This window comes from Hippocampus comes, unplaced genomic scaffold (assembly GCF_001891065.2).
Source record: "Hippocampus comes isolate QL1 unplaced genomic scaffold, H_comes_QL1_v1.1 scaffold121, whole genome shotgun sequence".
NCBI classification, from domain to species: domain Eukaryota; kingdom Metazoa; phylum Chordata; class Actinopteri; order Syngnathiformes; family Syngnathidae; genus Hippocampus; species Hippocampus comes.
In genome coordinates this window covers 536,362-549,670 of record NW_017805986.1, presented here as the reverse complement: position 1 = coordinate 549,670, position 13,309 = coordinate 536,362, and the positions used below count along the sequence as shown (strand labels likewise).

The following is a 13,309-nucleotide window of genomic DNA, read 5'->3' as shown; positions in this document are numbered from 1 at the left end:
TTTTTAAATAACAAGTCTGTCAGCAATTTATAATTTAATGGTTTCCAAAAAAATGTGACGGTAGAAAGTCAATAAATCAGTCAGTGTTCTCTTATACAAAAATATACAATCTAATCAGTTTTTCCTTCAGCTTCATTTGCAGACCGAAAGCGGAATATTGCTTTGTTTGCATAGTAATCTTCAAAATCTTTCTTCAAGTACAGTAAAAATCAGTGCTGAATACAGCAAGCGATGATGTAACTTGGCTGGGTGAATGCTAATGCTACAATTGTAACATTATTAATAGGTTACATTCGGAAAATATCAATAATTTGCACGCATCCTGGAAGCAAATGGCCAAAAACAATATCATGGAAATTTTCATAAAACAGCAATTAACGCGTTGACCTCAATACAGTAGAATACTCCAAAACAAAAACATTAAAACTTTAGTCACTCAAATCTTAATTCTAAAATATTTTCATCTAAAAGCAAATATTATCATCCACATTTGAACAATGGAAAAATGTGTCCAAAACCTAAACACCGGCCAGCAGCAAAGCTAGAGAGCCAATCGCTAAAGCGTTTTTTTTTTTTGTTTGTTTTGTTTTTTTATTTCTACTTGCATTGCTTCTGTTGAGAACAGAGACAAAAAAAGTAGTAGCCACGCTTCAGCCGCCCTCTGCTGGACCTTCCTGCTGCTCCCGCTTGATTACGTTACCTCCTGTAACAACAAAACATAAATGTTCATCCCATTAAAAAAAAATTCTGATGTCTCCTTTCAAGAAAAAGGCTCCGGAAATGGGAAATTTTGGAGTACCTGTGTCCCGCCTCTGTACGCGATGTGGTATTTGGATCGTGTACGTCCCTGGAATTCCAGGTAAACCCGGACGTCCGGCATCACCTGGAAATAAATACAAGTTAAAAAAAATAAATGAATCAAAGTTTGTAGATGACATCATCCACCAGCCCCCTCGGCCGACCTAGCTGGTCGAAATTACTCTAAAATGTCCCACTTAAACCAAAACGGTGGACTTTTCATGTCTTTCCAGGCATGGCTACTTGGACATTTTCTTTTATGTCTACTCAGAATAAACACCCAATCCATACATCCATGCAACTAAGTGAAACTGGCGCTGACCTTTGACAGGAAATGTCCAAAACAACCCTAAAATGGCCGCCTAAACCAAAATGTTCTGAACCTTCTGGCATGTTTTTCTAGGCATTTTTTGTGAGTCTACTTCTGGACTATACCCTTATCTCCCTTGGGTCCCGGGTAGCCCCTGTCTCCTCTTGGTCCGGCGATTCCCGGAGGACCAGGGATGGTGCCGTGAGCTGTAACAAGAGAACAAGAATCAGTCAAAAAGCTCAGGTTAGTTTGAAACTTTCCATGATTCGAGCACTCACTTCTGAAGAAGTCCATGAGGTCAGCCGTGACGTTGCCATAGGCTGCAATCACACGGCTGTAACCGGGTACTCCGGGGGGTCCCGGTGGGCCAGGAGGACCTTGGACAGCTCTTATGTGAGTCCTCCAAGGACCCTCCACCAGGTACTCCTGCAGCAGTCCTTGGTCTGTTTTAGAATAGGAATGCGGTGCTATTTATTGCTGACTTTTAGTTGGAAGTAGTCTCATTTTTTTGGGAGCCCCTGGTTACCTCCCACACCCGATTTGTTCAAAATCTTAAACTGATAAGTGCCAAGTAATATCTCAACCATGCCAAATTAAGGCACACATGTTTCATTCCGCCGAGTCACGACGTTGCTACTAAAAATGCCAAGTCATCCGCTCACTCTTTATGTAGTCGGAGACTTTGATGGCCACGCTGCTGTAGTCCATGGTTTCGCTCAGCTTGCTAACGTCGATTTCATGCTGCTGCGAGACATAGCGGGAGTCGCTCTGAGAAGAACTTTGACTCTGGCTGCTTTGTCTTTGGACGTAACCCGTCTCTCCGCGATCTCCCTTTTGGCCTCTCGGTCCCGGAGGGCCCGGGGGTCCGGTAAGGGCGCGTCGGACACTGTCAGCTGATGGAAAAAAACAGTAGTGATGTTAGTGACGCTGTGATAATCATGAACAGGGCAGCGTATTGGAAAGTAGAAGCTTACTGGTCAGGTAGTCGTGAACTTCAGAACGGATGGTCTCCCGAGGGAAAGTTCCGGTGTAAGTAACGGTGCCAGTGGAACTACCGGGTGGTCCTTGTGGGCCTGGAGGTCCGGGAGGGCCTGGAAGACCTCTGAAGCTAGAGCCTGTCAAACATTCAAGGTTGGCATTTGAACTCTACATCACGAGAGACTTTAGTCAAGATGCACATATCAATCTCATTGTCATAAGTTTGTTAGTTTCCAGACGGTGGCTGAAGCGAGACGTAGTTTCACTTCCTGCCCCTTACGGTCAGTGCCCCCGATATGTGGTAAGAGTTACGTTGCTGTCTATACTCACCCTGCAGGTAACGCTGAAGCTCCTCCAAGCTGTATCCGCGACCGCCCGCCCCCACCACGGTGGCAGTCGAGACCCCTGATGGCCCCTGAGGACCGGGAGGTCCAGGTTGGCCAGGAGTACCGGGAGGACCGGGGGGACCTTGGTGTATGGCGGAACCAATCCATGCACGGAAGTCTGGATCTGTGCGGGGAGGGAAAACATGGAGTCACTAATGTGACTGAGACGGACGATGAAATGGATTCTGGAATCTTATTTACTTCTAACTAGCGCCGTGTAATCGATTGAAACTGTTGAGTAGCCTGCGCCACCCGAGCTGCCCGCTCCTGGAGGCCCGGGGAGTCCTGGTGGGCCAGGCGGTCCTCTCGCGATTCCTCTCTCTGTTGATCGACAGGAGCTCAACATATGTGGCGGCACCAGTGTCATGATTTTCATTTTGGACTTACCATTCATGATGTTGAAGATATATGTCGCTACCTCCTCTATACTGTAAACGCTAGAAATTCCTCCTGTGCCGCCTGGTGGTCCAGGTGGTCCTTGTGGACCCGGCGGGCCTGAAAGGTATCTCCTCACGTCTTCTCCTAGAGATTATAGAGAGTCGTTTCAGCCACTACTCGACTCCGCTGTCCAAGTTGGTACCATACATTGAAAAATTGGACAATTTGTTACACTGACTTTGCAGCATGGCAATGAGACCACTGACAGTCAGGGCCCCTCCAGGTCCAGGTGGACCAGGTGGCCCTGGTAGACCCTGAACACCAATGCTGATGCCTGAGCTGGAGCCAGAACCTGAAAAAGGACAACCTCATTAGGCAAACACGCATCTCAATGTTAAAAACAAAACAGATTACCAATGACTCACGTTGCAAGTAGGCAACCATACGAGCGGAGATCTCCTCGATGGAACCAGAGAAGCTTCCGGGTTGTCCTGGAGGTCCGGGTGGACCTGGAGGTCCCGGAATACCAGACTGTCTGCTTCTACCTGTGATAAATTTGGTTGTCAGACAAATCGATTTCGTAGGCCACCTTTGAGCTTCAGAGAGAAATTTACTTAGGTAGTCTGTCAAGTACTGGCGCATCTCGATGGATGAAGTGAAGGAGCCGGGCTGTCCAGGAGGTCCTTGAGGTCCTGGAGGACCAGGAGGGCCTGCGGTCACTGAGACTGAGCCTGAAGAAAGAAATATGAGGATGTTGGTGGTGCCAACTGTGCTGTTACTTGGCTTGCCATGCAAAATACAGCACATCGGTTTCATTGACCTCATGCAAGGTTACTAGAGAACCTTAATTATTCAATATTCACTTCACTTGAGTCAGACTCAATCTACCTCGAGAAGATCCTGGAATTCCAGGAGCTCCAGTGTCACCTTAGAAGCAGAGACAACAAATGTTCGTTGGACATACAGTATTGTTTAAAGCAGATTTTTTATCTCCTTAGGAGGGATACCTTTGACTCCCTGTGGCCCTGGCAGTCCAGGAGGCCCCGGTGGTCCTGGGGGACCTTGAACTGTGTGTTCTCCGGTATAGGTGGACACTGTAAGGGAGAGCAAAAAGCTTACTAGTCTACCAGACTGACGCCATTTTCAGTGTGTGTTCTTTTGTTTTGTAATGTTCCTGAGCTGACCTCTCTCCAAGCTTCCAGGTCTTCCTGGCAAGCCGGGTTGTCCTGGTTCACCTGGAGCAGCACAGTTAATTAATTAGGCATAAACATTCCTAAATATTGGCAAATTTCTACTTCGGAATGATTTGCATTTTTCTTTTTTTTTTAACCGATCCTCCATTAGGCCAAAGCTCTGTCAGATATTGCTTTGGCACCATCTTGTGGCAACTCAGTGGAAGGAACTATGTTGAAGGAAGGGGAGGAGCTTCAATGAGGCAGTCCATACCACTCTGTCCAATAGAAAAGTAGTGATTTGCCCCATCTTGTGGAATCTATCGCCAAGTGTTAAATATTTTGGGCCGATTTTGGGGATCCGCAGCAGTGCGCGCTCCCCATCCCCCACGATTAGATGGGGATCATCAAAGTCACCTTGGTAGCCTCTCGGTCCAGGAGAACCTAAAGATGGACAGAAAAGTTAGTGAAATATAATCAATCCAAGATGAAAGATCACTTAGCGTTGGTCAAACCTGTGGATCCTTTCTGTCCAGCAGGCCCAGGTGGTCCTGGTGGTCCAGTGTAATAAGTTCCTGAGTGTTGAAATTATAGCATTTTTTGTATGGAGTCTTTAAATGTGTTCAATCTCATATGTACATACCAGAACTGGTTGTAACACCAGAATCTCCTTTGTCGCCTTTAGGTCCTGGTCTTCCATAACCTGGAGACATGCAGATGATTACACAGTGAAGTCTATGGACTTCATCAGAACCATCAGGTTATACGTACCTGGCTGCCCTGGCGGTCCAGGTGGCCCAGGTGGACCCGGTGGGCCGGGTCGAGATGCCACACCACCGGAAGCAAACTGCCCTAAATCATCAATAAAAGATCAAAGTTCAAGATTCAAAGAGGAATTTGTTGTTGCAAAACTATGCTTTGAATTCTTTATGAAATTACATATTGGAACATATATTCACTTATTTTTTTTTAGGGGGGCGGGGGTAGTCAAATACATATTTTCTATCCGCCATATGTCTCTTGGCCAGAGCCCACATTAAACAAACAGCCCTTCTCCTCAACCTTCATTTCCTGTCTGTCTCTCATGCATCCTGCTTCATTAACTCTCACTTACTGCATTCCTCGAGTTAATAAGCAGTAGATAGAATTACATTCAGGATAACAGTTGAATTTTTTTTTTCTGTTGTCAATCCAAACAGGACGATACTCACTCTCAGCTACACTTGAGCTGAAACTCTCAGACGTCCTCACTGTTGATCCGGATTCTCCTCGGTCACCTTTAGGACCTACCAGGACCAAAAACATGCGCCATGTCAGTGACATATATCTAAAAACACTTGTGAATATAGGGAAATTATTTACCTGCAGGGCCAGCTGGACCTAAGGCGGTAGGTATGTCACCACATAAAAAGATACAACTTTATAAATATGGGTGTTATTATCATGCTATCATCATGTTATTACAAGGTTCAAAGAAGTTGTCAGACCTGACACTCCCTGAGGTCCGCGAGGCCCAGGTGGTCCAGGGATGTGTACAGTGGCAACACCGGCTGGAAAATGAGTGACAGATAAGAACCCTCGCAATGATCACAGCAATTGCAATGGTACCTTGACTTACGATTTTGATTAATTTTAATCCACTCTAGCGCCCCCACCCTCCGCAGCAAAAAAAATAATCAAACATAATAATAAGCATCACATAACTGTACCATTAAGAAGTTCAAGGTGAGCATCTTCTCCAGGCTCCTTGCAAGTGTTTTTATTTTGTATTTGTGTATTTGACTGTCGCTGTATTTATTTATTTTTTTTGTTCACTCACTCAGAATTCAAAATTTTGGTTCACAACACAAAGCAAAATCATTGAACAAGTGATGACTTGTAACGAAAAATAAAAATTGTAGGTCGGGGCACTTGGAAGTCAAGGTAACGCTGTATATGGTTTCGACATGGTTCACCACATGATGTATGCTTTTAAGTTCGTTACCTGCGTTAATAATTCTTCCTGATTCACCAGTATCACCTGAAAACAGACACAATAATTATTGCAGTGATGTGGAAAGCCTGTTGTGTTTGTGCTAGTTCCGCCGCACCTTTAGGACCTGCTTGACCTGGATTGCCTGGTTGTCCTACAATAAAGAGAAAAACGCGGTTTCAATTCACAGCCTTTTTTTTTTTTTTTTTGGATGGACTAACATGTTTGTAAAGATTTCAAAGAAAAAAAGAGAAACTAAGCACCTGGAGGTCCAGCATCTCCTGGCGGCCCAGCTGGACCTCGAAGTCCAGGGTGACCAGGACTGCCAAGGTCACCTGTGGGCACATATTAAAAAAAAAAAAAAAACACTGACTGTCTTGTGAATGGCATGTGAATGCTAAAACATAAACCCAACCTCGAACCCGAATTATGAGCATGAGAATCGCTCAGCTTTACCTCTTGAGCCTTTTGAACCATCTTGTCCTGATGATGGGCGACAAGACACAAAGGCTCACGATGAATCAATCGTATTTTCGATGTGGTTAACCGGCAGTCCCGTCGCTCACCTGTCGATCCCTTGGATCCTTTCTCTCCAGCTGCTCCGGGCAGACCAGGTAAACCACGATCACCTGACCACGGAGATAAGTCACTTTAGTTTATTTTGCTTTAATGCATCGCATTATTACTGAAGTTTTTTTTTTTGTTCAATTCTACAGATGCTACCTTTAAGCCCAGGTGGTCCTGCTTCTCCCCGGAAACCCTGAGGACCTAAGAGAACAAAGATATCATGTTGAAGAACAAACAATCTAAAAAAAAAAAAATGCGTTGTCTGGACTATCATCGACTATTTCTGGAGCTAGTCAACCCCTGCTATTCGTCGGCATAGGGAGGAAGTGAGTCAACACGACAGTGACAAATCTCTTTTGACTGCAGTGGAAGAAGGAAGGTGCAGAAGCTCTAGTACTTGGGGTCAACTTTTCAAAGCAGGAGTCGCAAGAGAGGTGAAGAGCAGAAGAGAGGTAAGATGAAGTGGGTTGTGGAAAGTATCAGTGCTGATCTGTGAAAGGACAGCACCCCCTAAAGTCAAAGGAGAGGTTTCAAGGACGGTAGTGAGACCAGCACTGTTAAATGGTTTGTAGAGGGTACCAAAGACCTGAAGAAAGGAGCTAGAAGTGGAAGTGGCTCTCTTTGGAAGAGAACAGGATCACAAGTTAAGGTTTGGAGACAAAGCTACGGTAGAAAGATCCCAGAAATGTTGCCAGAGTAAAGAGGAAGACCAAAGAAGAGATTGACGGTTATGGTGAGTGAAGACTTGCAGATACGTGGAGTTAGAGCAGAAGATGCAAACGACAGGGAGAGGTGGAAAAGAAAGATTCACTCAGGTGACACCTCAATTGGGGTTAAGTCCAATTGGAAAGAAGATAAAGAATCTTGATTGAACAAAAGAGAGCAGGAAGATGCTCACCTGGTGCTCCGAGGAGCCCGGAAGCGCCTAGAATGAATCATCAGTGCAGAGTTAAACTAGATCCTGTACTGAGTCACTCGATTCCAGTTAAAAATTGGTAGGGGTGGTCTCACCTTTTTGACCAGGGAGTCCGGGTTCCCCGGAATTACCTTCCGGAACAAAAACAATGAAATACTGAAGATTGACAAGGTTTCCTGGTGATTTTTTTCCCATTCTCACCGGTAACACTGCTTGGCTCACTATCACTGTCCTGTCCAATCTATATGCTTTTCTTCCTCACAGATTGTAGGACTGCCTTCCCAGTCCACATACCGATACAATCCCAGTCCGTATGTGCTACCCCTGTCGCTTCTTGTCACGCCTCATCCGATGTTATTTCAATGTCTTTCCAAGCCACGTATTGTCTCACTATTTCTGTCCTCTCTTGTCCTGTTCAGTCCTGTCCTGTTTGCAAGTCATTGCGCCTCTTCCTCAAAGAGTTTAACATTGCCTTCCCACATCCACATATCGGTACAATCCACCTGCAGGCTTACTACTCCTTTCCTGTCCTGTCCTGTCCCAGCCTGTCTTATTCACTATTTGTCATACTGTATCCTCACATGGTGTCTCACTGCCTTTTGACTGCACATAATCAGTACAATGTCAACTCTTGGCTCACTCCTTCTGTCCTATCCTGTCCTATCTAGTCCTATCCTATTTGGTGCTGGTCGTGTCACTTCCTCAAAGGTTATAGGCTTGCCTTTCCAAGGCCACATTTAGATACAACCTAAAACCAGGCTCACTCCCCCTGTGCTGTCCTGTATCAACCTGTCGTATTAGATGACTGTCACGCTGCATCCTCACATGGTGCCTCACTGCCTTTTCAGTCCACATATCAATCAACACAATGTAACTCTGGGCTCACTACTTCTTTCTTGTCCTCTCCTGTCCTGTGCTGTCATGTTCTGTTTCCTCCTTGTCGTCGTGTCCCTTCCTCACAGGTTGTAGCAATGCTTTCCCACTCCACATGTAGATACAATCCAGGGAGCACTAGTGCCGGCTTGTCTCATCCTGTTCTGTTGCCTACTCGCAGCGTCTACGTCAGATTATTATCGGCATAAACGGTTGGGATGCTGTTAATGTTTTTGTTCTTTTCTCATAAATATCCATCTCAATACAAACAACAAAAGGACACATCTCCAACATTCTTCTTGACTCGGCGACCCAATAGGACAGGTCCAAATGGTTTTGTTTTATGTACCTTTGTCTCCTTTAGAGCCAAATCCTGGTTCACCTCTGGGTCCAGCAACTCCTTCTCGCCCTCTCAATCCAGGAGGACCCTCCAATCCCTGTTCACCTGCAGACACATGTTAACACTTTGAAACCCATTTTAAAACAGTCCAAACAGTGTACTTGGATTGGCGCCCTAGCCATACCATGGCTTCCTTTTTGGCCCTTTGGACCCTGAGGACCCTCGTGACCAATTGGACCGGGAGCACCTGAGGTCAAAAAGGTTTGATATTAACCAACAGACAATGTGTGGAAAAAAACTGTAAGGGGGTGCAAAAAACAAATTGATGCCTCAATGCTGCATTCAAGAAAGCTGTGAAGTTTGTCGAAATCCCAATCATGACTTCAAACATTTTTGATAGGCTTGATCTTGTGGAAGACCAAACACATTTTACAGAACTGACACCTTTCTTCATCAGAGGTTGGAAATTCATAATTTCCCAGTTTTCTGGAATGCAGCATTAATCTCCAAACGCTGTGATGCCATTCAAGTCCCCGATTCCCGTCGCTCCTTACCTGGGAATCCGGGTTGACCAGTGTCGCCTACAATGAGGAAAAACACACAATTGGTTTGTGTTAATGGGATTTTGCTGATAAGATAGCAACAAGAACAGAAATAGATACTATTACAAAAATACAGAGGAAGTCACAGATAATCTGTTCTAGGATTCACTGATGGAAAAGTAGTGCTCTGGTGCCATTTTTTGGCAGCTCGGTGCCAAGGAACTATGTTGAGTGAGGAGAGGCTCCTACAGTATTGGACAGGGCAGAGCTCTGACTAATAGAAAGGTAGTGCATTGGCGCTATCTAGTGGCACTGATAGGTAATTAAAAAATGTTTAAGGGGCGGGGACATAACAACACATCATTTTACTAATGTAACTAAGCCGAACATTGGCAAACAACACACTGTAGCGTTTATGCGTGGACATGTGCCTTTAAGGGGCATGGCCGAGTTAAGTGTTGTTCGGAGATGCAAGTCGGTTTGGCCCAAAGTTAATTAATAAAATGAACGTTACCTTTAGGTCCAGGCAGTCCTCTTTCACCTTGCATTGTAGCCGTGATGAAAGCTGGAAAATATGTTTCAGAGAATATTACGTGCGATGAATGCAGACGTGGGCATCCAAAATCATGACATGAACAGGGTTGAAATAGTTTTAGATTTTTCATGACAGTCTGGTCATATTTTATTTCGATTGTTGTTTTTTGTAAATTCAGTTACTGGGGTGTTAAAAATTTGGTTTTTTTTTTTTTTTTGTCAATGGTTTGTTTTAGTTTAGTTTTTATTAGTTTTCGTATTAGTTTTTTAAATACATGGAGTAGTTGTTGAGTCCAAGATTAAAAAATAAATAAAAAAAATATGAGTTACAAATTTTCATCCAAGTGTTTGACTGTCATTTTGCTGACCGAATTACAGAAATAAACATATTTAAAATGAACGTCAAAGTTTGATATTAATTGACAAACACGAAAACAAATGACATTTTTGCTGTAATTTGAGTGAGTATTTTAAGTTAGTTTTATTTTGTAAAAGCATTTTCATTTTCATTTTATTTCATTTACCTTTTTTTTTTCAATGTTACTTTTAGGTTATTTCGCTAGCTTTCGTTAATGATATTAGCTTCGGTCATAAGTTACCTTGGAATGCCTGCGACTGCATTTCCCCTCTCACCATGCGCTGGATGGCCATGTGAAGGGCGGCGGCGTCCACATAACCGCCGGTGCCGCTGGTCCAGAAGCCATTGGCGAACGTTTGACCGTCCCTGTGACTCACGCTGGTGCTGGAGAAAGTGTTAGTGTTGGTGCCACTGGTGCCTGCGCCGCCACTGGTGCCTGCGCCGCCACTAGACCCTGCTCCACTGGCACCAGCACCAGTTCCGCCACTGGTGTGAGTACTGCCAGTAATGATGGTAGTACCTCTGGAACCGCCGCCACCTAAGCTTGTGCCTGCGCCACCACTTGAGCCAGTCCCAGTGGCTCCGCCCCCGCCTACGCTGGCTCCACTAGCTCCGGCTCCAATGCTACCCCCACTGGTTCCACTAGCCCCAGCGGTACCCACACTGGTTCCACTACCCGCAGCGCCACCCACACCGGTACTAGTAGCTCCAGCACCACCCATGCTGGTACCACTGGTGTCACCAGCACCTCCAGCTCCCGCTCCGGCTCCGGCACTGACACCTCCACCCCCAGCATCCACAGCAACTCCGATTTGCGTTCCAGAACTAGAGTCTGAGCCTCCTGCCCCTCCGCCTGGTCCGAACACGAATATATCCGTTTTGGATGAGCTGCCACCACCGTCCACGAAGGTGTTGCCACCGAGCCCCACCAGACGACTGGTGCGAGCAGAAATGATGGCTGACTCGCTCTCCAAAGTGGCCACCCGGTTCTTCAGCTTTCTCACATCCTCGGCTAGAAATGACAATGGGGTCATACGTTTAATTCTGTTGAGTAACATTTTTAAAAAAACAATGTAACATTTTTCTCTTTAGGCATTCCCAATGAAAACATGTCCCTAAGAGGCTACAAAAACTCAATCAGAATGTTCTGTGATCATCTGATGATATGACATTCATGGTTTAGCTTTGATTGTTGTTGTTTTTGTTGTTGTTGTTCTTATTGTTACAGAACAATGACAATACAATTCTGTCAATTCGCAAAAAATAGTTTGCTGTTTAGATAATTTATTTAGATGTAGCAACAGGTTTAATTAATATACTGGTAATTGTAAATACAAGTTGATCATCATGTTGAACATGTATATGCATATATATTCATTTCCAAAAAAATTGGTGCAGTGCATATTTAACAGGATGAACCAACAGAATTATCACTGTACTGTTATAACGTGTTTACTACAATGTCAACAGGCAATAGCAATTCCATTCAGCAATTCAGCAAGAAAACAATTTGCCATTGGTCGCCATAGATACTTTCAAAAAGATTATATAACAATTTCTTTCTGTCATGAAGAAAGTTGAGCCTAGATGAAATTCAGGTGCTAGTTAATCGAAGTATAATAACTAGTTTATGTCAATGTTATTGGATACTAATAATTGCTTTCTGCCAATTAATAAGAAATTAATTGGTAATGTGTCCCTATGTGCATTTTTAATACATTATAATTAGGTTGCACTGTACTATTATGGACTATTATTATTACAGTGTGTAATAACTAGTTTATTATAATGGTAATGGCACTCACCTAGCGCAATAAGGCCGAAAAGGAGTCCGAGCAGAAGCAGGAAAAGGAGGAGGAACCCCAGGAGCCACTTCCACCACGAGCAACAGGCGTCAAAGCAGCAACACCAGCCGCCTCCGCAGACGCCGCCCTTCTTGCGAAGCTCTGCGGACGATGCCCACGGTTAATTGAAATAAAGCTCGAAAACCTCTTAAGTCAAGATACGACTGCATAGGCAGAAAAGAGAACCAAATGACATACGTGCGTGCGTGCCTTTGTCTTTCATTAAAACTCCAGATGATCCGTCTGGTGGATTCACACATTTTTAGCTTTAGGAACGAATTCAGAAATACTGTTGTGGGTTTAGACTCACAGTAAGCATTTCCTGTCCCTGCCTTGAGCTGAGCTCCTTCACCGTAGGTTGTGATGAGCTTCTCCTTCTGGATAGAGTCGCCCGAGAGGGAACCTGAAACATCACAGCCCGTCGCTTGCCGACAGTTTGTTCCACCAACATTTGACTGTGCAAAGGTGTGCCTCACCTCCTCCTGTAGTCAGAGTGAACTGCTTGCCGCTGTCTTTTGCCAAAATCAGTGTTTCTGTGTCCCTGGCATTGTCCTTGTCTGAATTAACAAACATATAGTCCTTGTACGCATCGGCATTTTGGGATCGAGTGGCTGGAGAGCACATAAACGATGTCACAGATTGCAGTGTGGAATCCCTCCAATGGGAGGCCTCTGATGAGAATTCTCACTTTGACAGAAAATGAACTAGATCCTTCAACCAAATTCATGTAGCATTTCTGCTTTGTAGATCTTAGATTTGAATTCATGTGAAATAACTGTTTTATGACAATGTAATTACACAGTCATATAATTCGGCATTATGCAGCTTTACAGTAAGATGAATATGTTTGGACGTTTGAAACATTTGAATCCACTCGGGGGCAGCAGAGTAGCTTAAGTCAAACTGCCGAATAATGTTACTAATTCAGATGCGGATGTAATTTCTATGGGGGGGGGGGGGGGGGGGGGGGGGGGGGCATGAGTGTAAATGAAGTGTTTTTTAAAGGCAATTAATGGTAACACAAGATGAAAAATTAATTTAAGTAGAAGCACATGGAGCAGTTGTCCTTTGATTTTGTTTTCTGTATTGTTCTATTTAGTTACGTCAGTAATACTAGACGTTAGTATTGGACAATTTTTATAAAATACAATATCAATAATATCATGGGAAATATTAAATAACGTGAATACAATATGGACAACATCAGATAAAATGCAATTTCCTGTATAAAGACAAGCATCTGGACTTTCTACCAAGCTCACCTGACAGGGAGGGTGCAGCCAGACCGATAGGTGTCGCTCCCCCCGACATGTTGTTGGCGCCGGCCTGGTACGAGTAGCT

General features: G+C 44.4%; 2 protein-coding genes across 4 annotated transcripts in view; both read right to left on the bottom strand.

Annotated features, from left to right (window-relative positions):
* Positions 1 to 21: 21 nt before the first annotated feature.
* Positions 22 to 12,576, bottom strand: col17a1b (collagen, type XVII, alpha 1b). 3 transcript variants are annotated; one of them, XM_019891722.1, is made up of 39 exons: positions 12,445 to 12,576; positions 12,279 to 12,371; positions 12,167 to 12,211; positions 11,930 to 12,070; positions 10,366 to 11,136; positions 9,747 to 9,797; positions 9,245 to 9,271; positions 8,875 to 8,937; positions 8,700 to 8,795; positions 7,573 to 7,608; positions 7,460 to 7,486; positions 6,718 to 6,762; positions 6,561 to 6,623; positions 6,451 to 6,477; positions 6,258 to 6,329; positions 6,113 to 6,148; positions 6,007 to 6,042; positions 5,510 to 5,572; positions 5,385 to 5,402; positions 5,234 to 5,308; positions 4,794 to 4,874; positions 4,666 to 4,725; positions 4,538 to 4,597; positions 4,440 to 4,466; positions 4,035 to 4,085; positions 3,858 to 3,944; positions 3,739 to 3,777; positions 3,465 to 3,581; positions 3,276 to 3,395; positions 3,089 to 3,202; positions 2,860 to 2,994; positions 2,674 to 2,793; positions 2,417 to 2,596; positions 2,083 to 2,223; positions 1,771 to 2,001; positions 1,387 to 1,551; positions 1,234 to 1,314; positions 800 to 883; positions 22 to 703 (listed from the first exon to the last, which is right to left on the bottom strand). In XM_019891722.1, the coding sequence occupies exons 1-39, from the start codon at positions 12,539 to 12,541 to the stop codon at positions 651 to 653; spliced, it is 3,828 nt and encodes a 1,275-aa protein (XP_019747281.1). In that variant the 5' UTR covers positions 12,542 to 12,576; the 3' UTR covers positions 22 to 650. The 3 variants fall into 3 exon arrangements, with proteins under 3 accessions (XP_019747281.1, XP_019747284.1, XP_019747283.1); XM_019891725.1 differs by lacking the exons at positions 5,510 to 5,572; positions 6,007 to 6,042 and having other exon boundaries at positions 6,122 to 6,148; XM_019891724.1 differs by lacking the exons at positions 7,460 to 7,486; positions 7,573 to 7,608.
* A 595-nt stretch (positions 12,577 to 13,171) lies between these two features.
* The window catches only part of LOC109528770 (uncharacterized), a 4,412-nt gene continuing 4,274 nt past the window's right edge, over positions 13,172 to 13,309 (bottom strand). The window contains exon 5 of the mRNA XM_019891721.1: positions 13,172 to 13,294. Coding sequence (XP_019747280.1) covers positions 13,172 to 13,294 — 123 coding nt within the window. The remainder of the gene's footprint in view (positions 13,295 to 13,309) is intronic.